We start from the raw sequence: 16,669 nt of genomic DNA on the forward strand, positions 1-16,669 counted from the left end.
ACTTTTTTAATATAATTGGCAGGTGCTTCATCGTTCAATCATAACCTTTTTTTTCCTACACATTAATGGATGTTCAATATTAACTTAATATTTCTTGATATGGAAAATTATGTATTTTTTTCCTGTACGTCGAATTATCCACCTCGTATATATTAATTGTATATACGCATATAAAAATGAATGTTGAGTACGTGCTTACGTGTCTACTTAAATGCATATGCATATATATGCATATTGCCTATACGCACACACACACACACACACACAAAATCCTATTTAAAATTCAAAATGACTTCTTGGGTCTTTTTTTAGACAAGGAAGTCATTATGAATTTTGAATGCAATTATATATGTTGCTTTATTACTATTTGATACCATTTGCAATTTTCATTTATATCAATTTCAAGATAATACTATCAATCTTTTAATTAGCCTTTAATGGTTACTTATATTGTATATTTCAGAAATGAAGCAAAGCACAATGTAATAATCAATTTTTTTTATTCTATATTAATTATCAAAAAACTTATGCTATAAGTATTTTTAAATTAGAATTTAATAAAAAGTTTATAAATTATATATATTTGGATAAGCTACTATATAAAATATTTAGGTTTAATTACAATAAATTATATTTAGAGATTATAGAAAAATAGTTATTTAAATATAAGAAATTTAGATTTTTAATAACTTATATAATTTGTAATTTTTATTCGAATATAAATTTAAAGCATATTTGTAAGATCTTTATCAAAAAAACATTTAAAAATTTTATTTCGTTTATTATTATTTACAAACTTGATATATAATTACATTATTTGTTTAATTCTGAAAACGAACCAATTATCAGTAATATCATTAATTTAAAAGTTAAATGATAAATGCACTATAAATTCATAAAATGTGCTTAGTTAAATATTTTAGTAGAAATAATTAAGTACACATAATTTTCTAATATTAAAATTAAATATTCAATGATAAAAGCATGATTTATGCGGTAATAAAAACTGTCTTTATATGTAGTAATTGAAATAGTCTTTAACCATAGTATTAAATGTGTGTTTGATTCATGTTGATTATTTTTCTTTATTATAGATCTGTTAAAAAAAGTTAATAATTTAATTAAGATGCATAGAACTACGTAACTATTTATATTAGTCATACAAGTACTTTCCAAATAAATTATTGATAAGTTATAGTTATTTTATAAAAATATTGTATTAAAACTATTTAGTATTCTTAATTATAAAATTATAAAAAATATTTAAATTGATAAGTAAAATATTAATTTTATTATGCAGTATTTGAAGAAATAACTGAATTAACCTATTTTTATATTATCTACTTGAATTTAATTTATTATTATACAATTGTTATGGCTGATAAATTAAATGATTTTTTCCAATTTTTTAAAATAAGATATTACTTTTTATACAGTACAAAATAGTCTAAAAATATAATATTGTTATTTTAAAATTTATAAATTTGACTCAATTTTAGTATAAAAACTTAGTAAATTAATTTTTGTTTTATTTATATTATTTACAGGATGTGTAAAGAAAATTATAAAGTAGAAAAATGGATCCAGCGACAGTTATTGCTCTTTATAAAGAGAACATTCAACCTTTGAGACATGGAAGAAATGCAACTCAGCTTGGTACTGCTCTTCGTGCCCAAGAAGATATCGAAGCTCAACAGTTGCTCCAACAAGAAAGACAGTGAGTACAATTTTAATGATAATAAAATATCAAATTAAAGATAATTGAAAATGAAATTTCCTTTAACTTTATTAAAATAGTTTTTAATTGAAAATAATAATAATAATAATAACTGTCTTTTTATGGTAAAATAAAATAGAATTTGTTTCATTATGAAAATAGTCTTTTTTTTTTAAAGAGAATCAACAATATAAACTTTAAATATGAATTATATCATCGAATTGATAATACAGTTACAAATAAACATACAAATAACGTAATTTCGCATATTAACTATAAAATATTACAAGTTTTTATACAATATTACATTGGTAAATAATATATAGTGCATTAGAAATTGGAATTACATACATGTATTGAAAAGCAAATTAAGATGAAAAATAATGTATAAGGTGACATACGTTTTGTTTCTCGTATTTTCCACTGACCGTTTATTTTTGAGTCGAATTTTAACAGCCTGAACTTTCTTATTTGCCATATATCTTTCTTGCGTTAACTATGAAACTTATACTAGTTATTATCTTGCAGACTTTAAGTAACTCAAGCATATACAATACTTAAAGTATATTCACACAAGTACTATGTATTATTCTGCGCGTATTGTTCTGTAAATGGTAGCCCAGGTAATTAAAACATATTTGTTATATATTTGGCAAATTCGATAGTTATAATATTTATTTCATAGTTATAATAATTATTTAAAGCAAAGGTATAGGACAAAAGAATTCACTTTTTAATCTAAGCTTTACTGAAATAATCGGTATTTTAAAAAGGATTACAGGATGTAAATCAGGTAAATTTCATCACTATTGGTTTAATGAAGGCTGTAAATAATGCTAGAAAGATTTCAATCTAATAAATTAAACACAGAGCACATTTTACAATATTTACGCAAACTAATTCATCTATACTAGTCTTGTCGTATTTGCAATTTTTTTTTTTTTAATGCATGCATGCTGCTTACCTGAATGTATGCATTTATGTAAGTGCGGTTACAATGCCCAGTAAAAGTAAATAGTAAAAACCATTATCACAAATTTTGATTTTTACATGAAAAATATTCCATTATTCTTGTTGAGTATGCACAATCTATATATCTCTGATATATCGAGTTAATAACAACTGACGAGCAGATAGCAGACCGTCATCTTTTGCTGAGATACAACCACGTAGCACAGCGGTTTTTAAATTAATTAATTTACAATAGATTATCGTTATCATACAAAAAGAAATTCTAACTAATCTTGTGATAACAATTTATGTGATTGTGGTACACGTATTGCTTAACACTTTGTATGATATTCTTACCTTATTAAATATGGCGGGTACACACGGTGCACGTAAAATTGACCAGATTTCGTATTATTATAATGAATATGCTCTGATTATGTCTGTAACTGTGTATGGATTTTTTTTTTAAATACTCGTGCCATTCCCGCATCTGGTAATATTTTAACAAAGTTGAATCAGCAATGCACATTACGTATGCGAATGTATACGTATTAAATATTTAAACTAGTGATATATATTATTTTTATCTAGGCTACAAATGCATGCATATAAATTAAATAAATAGCGCTACATTAATCGTTTAAACAAGACTAAAACATCGATTGATTTACATACATTTTCAGATTTAATAGAATTATGATTTGCTTAATAATTCATATGGCATTTAATTTTTAATGCTGTTTGTATCTTAAAGGACCTTTTCGGAATTTTCTAAACAATAATTTCCAATAAAATATTACAATTATTTTTTAAATTACAAAATTTTTTGTTTTTTGTTTTTTTTTTCATAGACAGTTGCGTAAAGTAATACTTTTATCGACTCTTTGTTTGTCTAGAAAGGATTTAATTAAACAAACATTTCTCAGTTTGGTATTGAGTTTAAATATAGGTCTGTCTGACTGCTTGAATACTAATTTAAAAAAAAAAAAAATAAAGTTTTATTTTATATAATTCATGAATAGTAGTTCATAAATAATTTGCTAATAAATTTACGATGTCATATTAGTCTTTTTTATCATTTTAAAGAAAAATACTTTAACTATTTTTTCTGATTTATTTATTTTCTGATACGAAAATGTTCCAAGTTGTTGGCTCGGCATTAGTACATATACGTAGGATTAGTTCAATCTAGTAATATTTTGATGAATTTAATACAATAAATTTGAATATAATATCTTTTAATTACAGCTGATTTACAATAATAATTTATACGTATTATATATAAATTGTATCACTTCGAACAGACAATAAACTGTATTCTTATGTTGGAATTTAATCCTATACTTTAAATTTCCATTTCTAAATTGATCCAAAAAGCATAGTGTAAAATGTATAAATATAAATATAAATATAAAACGTATACACAGTTAAGAATTTCGTTTTGTTAAGAAAAAACGATGTTCTCTGATCTATGTAATAATAAGAATAATAACAATTTCGAAAAAGATGAAATAAAAAATAAAAGTGAAAATATATACAAAAGTAGATAGTAATAATTTTATGTTGTAGAAGAAGAAGAAAAAAAAAGATGAAAAGAAAACAGGGTTGACATTTTTATGTGATTGAAAACAATTTTTATACAGAATTAAAGCGGTCGATAAAATTTGTGTTTATTGTTTTATGCGATAAAATAAAAAGGAATTTTTTTATATTATAATATTATCATCTTTTTAGAATGTACGAAGATACCATCAAAAACTATGTAGGAGAGGATCCTTTAGAAAATTGGTACGATTATATTTCGTGGGTAGAGCAAAGTTATCCTAAAAGTGGTCATGAAAGCCCATTAGGAAGGCTTTTACAAGAATGCTTAACAAATTTTGAAAAAGAAACAAAATATCATCAAGATCGAAGGTTTATTCGATTATGGATAAACTATGTAAGTGTATACACAGATGCGCGTAGAATAAAATTTTATTCATGCGAAACAATATAGGGATAATGATTTTATGAAAACGTTTTAGATAAGTGCGCAAACAAATCCTTTAGAAATGTATCAGCTTTTATACAATAATGGGATTGGTACAATGGTTGCCGATTTGTATCGTGCATGGTCATTCGAACTGGAGCAGGTTGAAGATTTTAAAAGAGCAGACGAAGTATATATGATTGGTATGAGCTGCCGAGCTGAACCGAGAGAAGAATTAGACTACGCTCACAAGTACGTCTGCAATCGCTTGATATGCAGTATTTCATTTTCACGTTTACAATATGAATTGACGTTATTTTTAACAATATTCATTCAATTATAGAAATTTTCAACTAGCTGTTGCCCGAAAGATGCTCGGACGCAATGACGATAGAAACGAAATTTCTTTAGCCGAACAAAGACAAGCTTTCAGTTCTTTGAAGGCTATCAAAGCTGGAAAAAGAGTAGGCAGCGTTCGAACGGGACATCGAGTGCGTGATTATATGCCAGGTGCAATTCCACAGCAGATGAGCTCAATGAACCACGCACAAAAGCCAAATGCTGTTATTCAAATATACCAGGTACGAAAATTCTTGTTTAAATTAGCACTTCATTAATTGATCAGCAGCTCAAATTAATTGACGACCATATGATCAACATTTTATGTTTTTTATTTTTACTCGGGATAATTTCGCATTTTATATTTTTGATTTTATACTGTTTACGGCTACCATAGTATATTTGGTCTTTTAAGTTCTGAATTTAAGTAATTTAAACATGATAATTGCCTTGATCTTTTAATATGAAATACGTATTTTTTTTTTGCACAAAATATAAATAATTTCAAATAGTACTTTACCAATCGATTGTTCACATTAAATGGTGTTCTATTATATTTAGTAATATATCATGCGAACAAAATTAAGTAATTTGATAAAAGAATTAAAATTTCATTGCAATCTTTAGGATGAAACGTCCGGTGAAATGAAAGGTTCTAGTATATTAGATCATGTTCCAATTCAAGATACGGTGCATAAAGAAAATACCATTAAACCTGGACCCTGGAATAGTAATTCAAGAAAGTGCCCATTGATATCATCCGCAATTAAACCGTCGTTCAAAGGTAATGCCAATTTTCAAATTTGATATACACATTCATATACATCTACCTCATATGCATGCACAAACATGTATAACGCATATATAAATGTTTTTGTTTTAGTACATGAAGATACCGAAGAGATTAATATGGATAAACTAAGACTATTTCCAAATCATATTTCATTTTTTGATGATAGTAAATATAACGAGCACTTTATGGTGCCTGTATTTGTTCCAGATGTGCCTAATTCAAGTATTACATTAAAACCTCATTATCCCAAAGATTTAGTTTATGCCAATAACATGGACAGGAGCTTGGAAGAAATTAGAGCTCAAAAATATCTTGAAAGGTATGTTTTATATAATTCCTCTAATCAACCTTTAATTTGATTAATTGATTAGAAGAGCTCAAATTTGATGAAATATCTAAATTATATAAGGATTTACATTTTTAAACTTAATTTTTCCAGGCGACACAAAAATCTGCCTTTAAACGGGCACATGGAAGAAGTAAATAACTTAGATCAACATTCCATATCAAAATTAAATGATTTGAGACATCAGATACACCATGACAATCATTTAGAGGAATTAGAGCGCCAAAATGTAGAAAGACGAAGGCTTGATCAGCAACACAGAGAAGTTGAATTAGAAAGACAAAGGTTATTAGAACAGCAACAGAGAGAAGTTGAATTGGAAAGGCAAAGACACATTGAACAACAGCAACGTGAAGCTGAAATTGGTATGAATTCATAATTTATTTGTAAATAAAAGAATAAATTTATAATTCAATCTTATCTTCTTTTAAAGTATAACAAACATTTTTTTTTGCATTTTTTTTTTTTAAGTACTAGCTAGTGGCACTTAAAATACAGTTATAATAATCGTAAGACTTTGTTATAAGACCTTGGCTAACACTATTAAAACTTTTTTGCGTCAGAAACACTTGTTTCTTTTTTATGTTTTATGACGACATGATGAAATAATCGATTTTATAATAATGTCGAAGTGCTTAATTTTTTCCATTTTATAAGTATTTTTATTTTTGGCATATTTTATTTCTTTTTTTTTTCATGTTTGTATTTTTTCTATTAAAAATTCCAAATTTCTCATATTTCATCTATACTCGTATTGTATTGTTACTTGTGCAATTGTATAAGTGAGCGACTGATATCCTTACTCTGAGTAATTGTCATACATAATTGAACTTAATGCAGGTTACTAATTTATGTGAAATTTAAGAAAGTTTCAATTATTTCTATTCTTTCATTATGATTTAATTATGAAAATCTACTATTTTAATATATTTTAATTTCTAACTCTGATAATATTATGTTAAAATGGCTATCAACCATTTATTTATATCAATCATTCGTCGATCTTATAATTAATAAGTTTTTCTCTGTTCAGATTGTCGTGTATTTTAAGTATTTTAACACAATACACTATATATATATATATATATATATATATATATATATATATATATTTGCAGGCATTGGTAATCTCTGTTAAATCAATTTTGAGTACAATTTTGTTATAATAAATCTATTTTAACATTTAGTATTGTAATATTCATATGTATTAATTAAATCTTTTTCATTTCTGTCAATGTAATATGTGATTGTGTATTGACTTGAAATGAATTTGACTCAACAAAAACATCGTTAAAAATTTCTAAAAACTATCGTTTTTATGTTATTTAAACATTATCAATTTTTTATATATTTATTACAGAGAGAGAGAGAGAGAGAGTATTATATAATATAGAAAATGATTGTTGAACATTGTATCTTTACATCGTAATTTATCTCGCTAATTATTTTTAATTTTTAAATTAAGAGCTTCTTCTAATTTATATTTTGAGCTTGATATTTTTTCTTACCTATCTATTTGATGTTACATGCTTTAATCTAATTAATTAATGAATTAACATTTTAACTGCAAATTTTAGAATTTGATATTATATGTGTTTAGAATTGTTTTTATAGTTTTTATTTGAGTTTGTAGTTCTCATATATTATTGTAATAGTATTTACGTATAAATACATATAATTCAATAATAACTATTATAAGCTTATATTGAGATATTATACTTGTTTAAAAAAGATGTACATAATGATTTCGTTAATCAAAATGATGTATTCATTTAATCTTAAATATTTATAATATGAGAAAGTATAAAATATTATTCAATTACATTAAAAACCAATTATCTTCTTGATGTTTAGAGAGACAGCGGCAACAGCGTTTGCAGAATGAGCAATTAGAACTTGAGCGACAACAGCGTCTCCGTGAGGCGGAGCTTAAACGTCAGATGTTATATGAGGTAGAACAAAATGAGATGAAACGTCTTCAGCAGCAGCAGCAACAACAACAACAACAACAACAACAACAACAACAGAGTCTTCAAAGTTCAGGATTTTTGAGTCAGCATCATTCGTCAACGGACGAGCAGCATTTACTTAGCCAGAGTATGACCGTGAATACAAAAGAGGCTATTAGTGCGGTGCAAGATCTTTGGCAGTCACCTAACAGTAATTCAAGCCGTATGATGCCCAGTCCCATTGTGCATAGGATGCGTAGTGATATCAGAGGCAAAATTTCATTCGACATTCACATGGACAGTTCAATGACGCAAAACGTTGTCGCAAACAATAAGCTACATCAACAGCAACAGCAACAACAACAGCAGAACTATGGTTCAGTGCAAGCTTACAACGATCAAGAGAATCATCACTTTCATAATTCTTATTCAAATCATGAACATCAAAATTCTTTTGGCAATCATTCGGTGATCCAAAATACTTTTCATTATTCCATGCAGGTATGTTATTATATCTCTTCATTTTGTTAGTGTATAAATAAGTTAATCAAGGGTAGTTTTTAAAAAATAATTAGTTTATCTTATAATATTTTAAATATCAAAACGCAATGTAATTCATAAAATTTTACTTTGAAATAAGAAAATAATGTTTGTTGGAAATTAAAGGCAATGCAAATACTAAAATTATAGCTTATAGTATTTATTGTAATACTAAAAACTTAATATTCACTATTCCATATGAAAATAATTTTTAGCAACCACATCACGATCAGCATCTCCAATCTATACCTCAACAGCAGCCACATCATCATCATGCTCAGCACCATCAACAGCTCCAGTCATCTCATCACCATCAAGTACTATTACAGCAGCAGCAGCAGCATCAACATCAACATCATCATCAGCAAGTTTCACCGCATATGACGCCCCAACATCAGTTGCCTCAGCATCAGACCCCGCCACATGCAATACACCATCAATCGCCTCCCCAGCATCATTATCCACAACATATGCAGCTGCCCGTCCAACATATGCAACAACAGCACATGCAACATCCCCAGCTCACTCAACAACAACACCTCAATGCCTCTCCACATATAAATGCATCCCAACATTTGAGTCCTCCGCCACATCTCAATTCATCCCAACACCTTCAACACCATCCTCATCATCCTCAACATCCTCACCAGCAGCAGTCCCACCTTCAACATTCGCAGCTTGGTCAACATCCTCAACATCATCAACAAGTTGCACAGCAGCATCATATGTACAATAACGTTGTGCCAAACAATATGGGCTATCCACAACCATATGCTTCACCTCTCCAGTCGGCTCACTCTAGTATTGAACAGTCGCAGAAACAGGTACAATTTTAATTGAAAAAATAATAGACATTTTTTATTTTTATCCGTTAAAACAATCTTATCAATGCCCTAAGCAATTTTTTAAAGTAAAATAATATTAAATCATGGATCATAGACGTCACAAATATATAATAATTTTAATTTAATTTTTATCATTGTAAATTCCCAAATATGAACCATTGTTCAGTGTAAACTTAATAATATACATACATATATTACAAAAATTATAAATATTTTATTTTATTTATAAAGAATAATATTTATTTAAAACTCTGTAGCAAAATAGATATGAACCCCATGTTATGCATATTTGAAATAAATGTATTTTCTTTAAATTACTAAATAAGCATGAATTAATATTTTATAGACTTATACAATTATTTGGAGAATAAAATTGACTATAAATACAATGGCCTGGCCTAATTCAATCTCACTACTTATGTAGTTTTTTTTGTTTTTGTTTTTTGTTTTTATTTAAATACTATCATTCAATTTATAGTATGAACATTAACATGGCACTTAAAAGCGGAAATTGTAATGTATTATGTAAACTAATATACCAACTTAAATTTTTGAAATATATTAAGTAAGTAGGTTCCAAATTTGCTAAGGCAATCTTTGTATGGTATATTATTTATTTGCAAGTATTTTACAGAAAATATTTTGATGTAGACGACAGATTGATTGATATCGTGGAAATTGTTTTTTAAATGTATCTAGATTTTCTCTAGCAATATAGTGATAATGGTTTTGATGATGTAGGTGCATTTCTCGCCGTATGTTGATCCCAGCGCCGAAGGTAGTGGCAACAATAAGCCTTCGCCTTATCGTATGCCTACTGAGCTGCCTCACATAAAATCACCAGGTATGAATCGGCGCGATCTGAAATATCTCGAAAGTGCCGAGGACAAAGAAAACGCAGCTGTGGGCCTTGACTACAACACTTCTGTCGAGGATAGTGTCATCAAACAACAACAACAACAACAACAACCACCACCACCACCACTACCACCACCGCAGCAGCAGCAGCAGCAACAACAACAACAACAACAACAGCAGCAGCAGCATCAACATCAGGATGAGAATAATTTGTATATAGATGACAGCTTAGGCATTTCACCGTTACCGGGTGTAAATGAGACTTGTTACACCGATACTTTTAATCGACCTCTCATTGCGTCCACTCCTGTGACTAATCATTTCAAGGCCTACAAGTCCCCAAAAGATGTGCAGCAGCAGCTTCATCATCATCATCATCAACAACAACAACAACAACATCATCAACAACAGCAGCAGCATCATCATCATCATCATCAACAACAACAACAACAGCAGCATCAGCAGCAACATCAACATGAACAGCAACAACAAATTCAGCATCAACAGCAGATTCAGTCTCAGCATCAACAACAAATTCAGCCTCAGCATCAACAGCAGCATCATCTTCACCATCATCAACAGCAGTACTCGAGCCAACCTGTTACACCATCGTACGTTCTTTTGTATTCTTTTATTTTTAAACATTAAAAGAGTTTTAAAATAATTGATTTGAATTGTATGTATTATATAATTAATGTCTGTAACACTGTATTCTTTTACAAATAAAATACAAGTCATTTATATACTTTTTATAACTTAGATACATCAAAGTTTTTAAATATAGAAAATACAGTGAGCCATATTTACTAGTAATTATTCATATTAAACGTACAAATATTTATTAAGTTCTTTATTGTTAGTGTTCAAGGTATGCCAGTTGCCGGAGAATTAGACGAAAAATTAAGTGTAATAATGGAATCAACCAGAGAATACGTCTCCAGTAGTTCTGCAAGCAGTGGAACTACTCGAACTGGATTTACTATAACTCGTGATGATCTTCCGACAATTAAAGAACAGTCAACTGTAAATGGTAAATAATTTATTTATAAATTACAGCTTATGGAAATTATAATAAATTATCTCATACACTTCTGTTATTATTCAATTTTTAATTATTAGATTAAATTTGTATCATTAATGAGATATAGGGGGAACTTAGTAAAATGCATTGCTAAAGTATCGTGGCAAAAGAAGTAGGACGAATTGATATAACTAATTTATTCGTAAAAACGATACAAAAAAGATATGTCTTTACATTAATTTTTACCATATTAATTACCACCTATGTACAAACTCATCTTGACACGACATCTCGTTTGCAAATTGTCATATTAAATATTGCCATATTAAATATTGCCATATATGCTATATGAACTCAGTGCGTCTTATTATTATATTCTAGACACCGCGACAAACGATCATTATTTGGCGAGCAGTGGCACCGTCGGCGGTTATGAGCAACAACAACAGCAACAGCAACACATCACATATGAACAAAAGATGCGAGCTCACATACAGGCTGTTCACGCCCAAAGTCCACGCACTGTACAGCGGAACGTCGACCAGATCACTACGGAAATCAAAACTAACTGCGACTTACATAAATCTATCAGCTTTAACAGATCACTGGCTGACACGACTACCCCAGATCACCCGTCACTCCCAGCTTTGGATGACAGTGATGCAAAGCAACCACCGCCTCACCAGCTCCAGCAGCAACAACAGCAGTTGGACAGCTCGATGGACTGCGAGTACCAAGAGCCAATGGAACGGATGCTCGAGGACGAGGAGGAGGTTGAGACAAAAGAGGAGCCACCCTTCGAATTGCCAGATGGTGACATCAACCCCTTCGACAAGGACCTTATTGCTGGTCTGTTGAGGAGAATGAAGTTTCCCAAACCTCACCACGCGGATGGCTACGCTAAGCTCACTAGCAATCTAATCAAGTTTGTGCCTTCTAGTACTGTGACACTTGGTAAGTGAAGATAATTGTAACTATAGATAAATTGAAGACAAATTAGATTAAACTAAATAGATAAATTGAAACTTGATAATTAAAGACTCTTGCCTTCTAATGAAATTTTATAGATATTTGAATTCATAACTACAATTACATATAGACATAAATTACACATAAAGGCATAAAGACAACTTTAAATTAAAAGCGTAGAAATGTATAAAAGTACTTTATACTAGATAGTTATAAAGAACTTTTTGACTATCAAATAAATTTTACATTTTACAGACCAATTCATAGTTAACCAATATAGTGATGATTTGTTAATTTTGCAAAAATTTATATAAATACGAAATTAGAATATTACGGCGAATACTTTAAATTAGATTGTATATAAAATGAAACATTTATTGAGCAAACGGAATTTGATTTTAATTTTTTTTATTTAAATCAATATTGTATGTTTCTACGTTAAACTCACGACGAGGATCTTGAATTTTGTTTAACGTTTTAACATATTTTGTTTTGTTAATCAGGGAACGATATGTATGATTTGGACAAGTGCCTTGGAAAAGGAACGTATGGAACCGTATTTAAGGGTACTAATTTGCAAACCCGAAAGGTCGTGGCATTGAAAACACAGAAGCCAGCTTGGGTTTGGGAATATTATATTGCAAGGGAAGTTAAATCTCGACTCACAAATCCACATATGGTTTGTATCTTTCGTAATCTCTTGTTATTAATAGACCAATGTTTTCAAATACTACAAAAATGAAAAATAATTTTATTCATAAAAATGACTTAAATCAAATTTAGGTATAAATTTAAAAGACACAAATTGTCATTTATACTTTTATTAATTCTTCTGTATACATTTCAGTTGCGGGGTTTCATGGACGTTCAAACGTCTTACATAGCGGAAAACGGTAGTGTTTTAGTATCGGAATTTTCCAAATATGGCACCCTATTAGAAGTGACGAATAAAATTAAGATTTCAACAGGAAAGCCCCTCAGCGAACCACTAGCCATATTCTTTACAATTGAAATGTTGCAGATCGTAGAATATTTGCACAAGTGTCAGATTATACACGCTGATATTAAACCTGACAATTTTCTCTTAATGCACATGTAATTTATGTTTACTCATTTTAATCTTATTACAATTACTTATTTTATTCATTAATTTTACACAATTTTATATAATTTATTTATAAATACACAATCATTCTTATAATTTGAATCTAATATTTAATTTTGCTTTATTTTAATTTTATAATAGGCCATCCGAAGATGTAAGACCAACAATTCAATTGATAGACTTTGGCTGCAGTATAGATATGAGTTTATTTCCCGATGGTACCAAATTTACGCAAATTATAAAAACCGAGGAGTTTACATGCATCGAAATGCAGACCGGAAAGCCATGGACCTACCAAACCGATCTGTACTGTCTAGCAGCTTCTAGTCATTGTCTCCTTTTTGGAAACTATATGAAAGTCTCAATGAGTGGAAAGAAGTGGTATATCAATTCAAAATTACCCAGGTAATTTATTTTTATTTAAATATTACTGTAATTTTGAATTTTATAATTTTAATTTTAATATTTCAAACTACAGTAAAATATTGATCCTTATTTATAAAGTCCGTCTTTCTGTAATCTAAATTTAACGAATTATACATTATAAATTTGAAAGTAATTTTTGAGGACCCTTTCAATGTGAAAAGTTTGGGAGTTTAACATTGTAGCGAATATGATTATCGAAAAAGACTTCATTTATTAATGCAGTTATCGTCTGTGTAAATTATTTGTAATTTATAAAAACGAAGCTTTTAAAAATTCAAATGCTTTACGATACAATTATAAAATTGTAAGTAATATTAATTTGCATCAGGTACGCTAAAAAGGCTGTCTGGGAAAAGTACTTCACGGAATTATTGAACATTGAATCGTGTGATAATTTACCGGATTTGGCGAAGTTGCGAAACCTGATGGAGGAGGGGCTAGCGCAAATGCCCGAGCTACAAACTAAATATCGACAGTTTTCCAACGTTCTCAATCATCGATAACGCTTACTCCAAGCCATTGTTATTTACAAGTCATCATTTCACAAAGCACGTCAAATGCAGTTTATGAAGACTGCCTCGTGCTACGCACGGTTGATGCTTCTCTTTATCTTTTTTTTTCTTTTTAACAGGAAACTTGCACCTTTCAGTTTTTGTAATTTTTTTTTTTTTTTTTTTTTTTTTTTCACCAACTGGATTATTAAGAAAGCAACGTTTACTTAAGTTTTTTTCTTTTGCAAATAACGTGACTGACATTGTAACATTAATTTTTTAAAGTAGAAATTCTATTTAATTTACTTTAATTTGTTATTAATTGTAATTTTAGAAATTCAGTAACAATGAAAAAAATAGAAAAATTCATATTTTAAGAATTGTCAACTAATTATTGAGGTAAAATTAAAAAAAAGTATATATATATATATAAGTTAGAAATGAATATAATGTCAGTTTCCTACTGCACAATATGTTGAATTTGAAAATAAAGAACCACGGAAAGAAAAGTGAGAGGAAGAGTGAGAAAAAAAGTGAGAGAAAGTGAGAAAGCAGCGAACGTTCAAAGTGAAAATAATTTTACTGTGCTATTTATTATGATGAGCATCGTTTGCAATTAAATAATACAATTGAGAATTTTCAACATGCTTTTTTCAATATGCTTATTATGTGTCAAATTTTAACATAATTAGCACGAAGATGCAATAATTTTGAATTCGTAATATAGAACAACGAGTATTCTAAGTATTTCTATTTCTTTGATGAATTTATGACTTTATAAAAATGTTTTTAGTTTTGTTATACATTTTTAATAAGTATTCATATGTAAAGTTTATTTACAAGATGAAGAAATATCTAATGTATATTCAGTGTTTGAGTTTGATGCATGATAAAGCATATCTACACGTTGAACTGTCGTAAAATAGATTCTATATAAAATAGAGTAAGTGATAAGGCAAGAAGAGAAATAATAATAAGTCATGAACAAAGATTTCAGATTTCGTTGAGATGATGTATTGTTAGATTTTATAAAAACCTAAAAAATATTAGGCCGTGTAATAGTAATAGTAATAATAGTAATATTAATTATAATTATTATTTACATTAACTTATATATTTATATTTAAACATACAAAAGACGTTCATCGCTGGCTTCGTTTAACTTGATTGATGTCACGGTATCACATATTTCCTCACTAAGGTTTATGTCATATGGCATTTACGCGGACTCCCTCCAACCTTTAAAAGATGTAAGAAAACCCATTCCAGTCATGGCAGCCAAGCGTCTAACTCATCATAGTTGTTATTAGCGATACAGTTATTCATAGAATATCAAAATATTTTATCGACTAGTGCGATACCAAAAACGATAACGTTGCGATATTCTTGAAAGACGGATATTTTCAACTCTGGAGTTGGATTAAGAATTCGGCAATCGTAGGTCCGAAGTGATAATGTTTGGGCTGAGGATCTTCCCTGCCCATAAGCATATCATTCTAATAAATTTTTGGAGCTCAAGAGCAATCGTTAAATATATCAAAGGATTCTGAGCGTGAATCTGCCATAAGACATTTGACATAAGCATATACAGTATACAACGACTAATGAGCTGACATCAATACTACAAGTTCATAGTTGTTAATCCGAAAGGTTTTTGCCACGAAAGTTTTAGCGGTACAAACAAGCCACGAAACGAGGATATTTAATGTATAACCAATGCATTTAGTTCGTACAGATATCAACAGCCGACTTGGAATTCGGTGGACGTTTTTTCTGCTAAAATGGCAGACGATCAGTGGTTTCGTCCGATGTGTGATATATTCGGGCGAACGACAAAACAGCTATGCAATAGACAAAGACATAAATAAAGCAATTCTTGCTGAACTGAGCCTCCAGTGATGTAATCACCTTACATAGCTCGTTGGTAATAAGTCAGGAACATTTTGAATGCTGATGTCAAAATCTAGCTTTACGAGAATTGAGAACGACGGAAAGCAGTCATTATTCGGTTGCATTCACGCAATTGATGGATTCTTTGCGCGTGGGGTGAATCATCGATTGTCAAAATCAAAAGCAAAATGTTGGCTATTTGTTGTGACACTCGATGTACTACAGATCACAACATCGGATTTATTACCAATAGCGGAAAATTCAATCCCGACGATTGTAAAACATTATCACGTTGTGTACCGTGATACATTCTAACTTTTGTTGAATTAAGTGATCGATATTAAATATAAACTTTGAAACGGTGTTATCAGATTGGAACAAAGTACAAGTATATAAAATAATTCTATATAATTGTAAATTTGGTCAGCCTATGGCAATGTTCCTCTGTTTAAATTATATT

General features: G+C 29.2%; 1 protein-coding gene across 1 annotated transcript; it reads left to right on the plus strand.

Moving 5' to 3' along the window:
• The first annotated feature begins 1,553 nt into the window (after window positions 1-1,553).
• LOC105359440 (uncharacterized) lies at window positions 1,554-14,479 on the plus strand. The gene is made up of 16 exons (XM_011496051.1): window positions 1,554-1,717; window positions 4,403-4,607; window positions 4,693-4,889; window positions 4,981-5,218; window positions 5,604-5,760; window positions 5,860-6,088; window positions 6,209-6,480; window positions 7,970-8,565; window positions 8,820-9,428; window positions 10,191-10,738; window positions 11,183-11,337; window positions 11,710-12,282; window positions 12,801-12,976; window positions 13,145-13,392; window positions 13,544-13,807; window positions 14,157-14,479. Exons 1-16 carry the CDS (start codon window positions 1,578-1,580, stop codon window positions 14,329-14,331), a joined length of 4,782 nt encoding a protein of 1,593 aa, XP_011494353.1. The 5' UTR covers window positions 1,554-1,577; the 3' UTR covers window positions 14,332-14,479.
• Window positions 14,480-16,669: the final 2,190 nt, after the last annotated feature.

Source organism: Ceratosolen solmsi, unplaced genomic scaffold (assembly GCF_000503995.2).
Source record: "Ceratosolen solmsi marchali unplaced genomic scaffold, CerSol_1.0 scaffold11, whole genome shotgun sequence".
Lineage (NCBI taxonomy): Eukaryota > Metazoa > Arthropoda > Insecta > Hymenoptera > Agaonidae > Ceratosolen > Ceratosolen solmsi.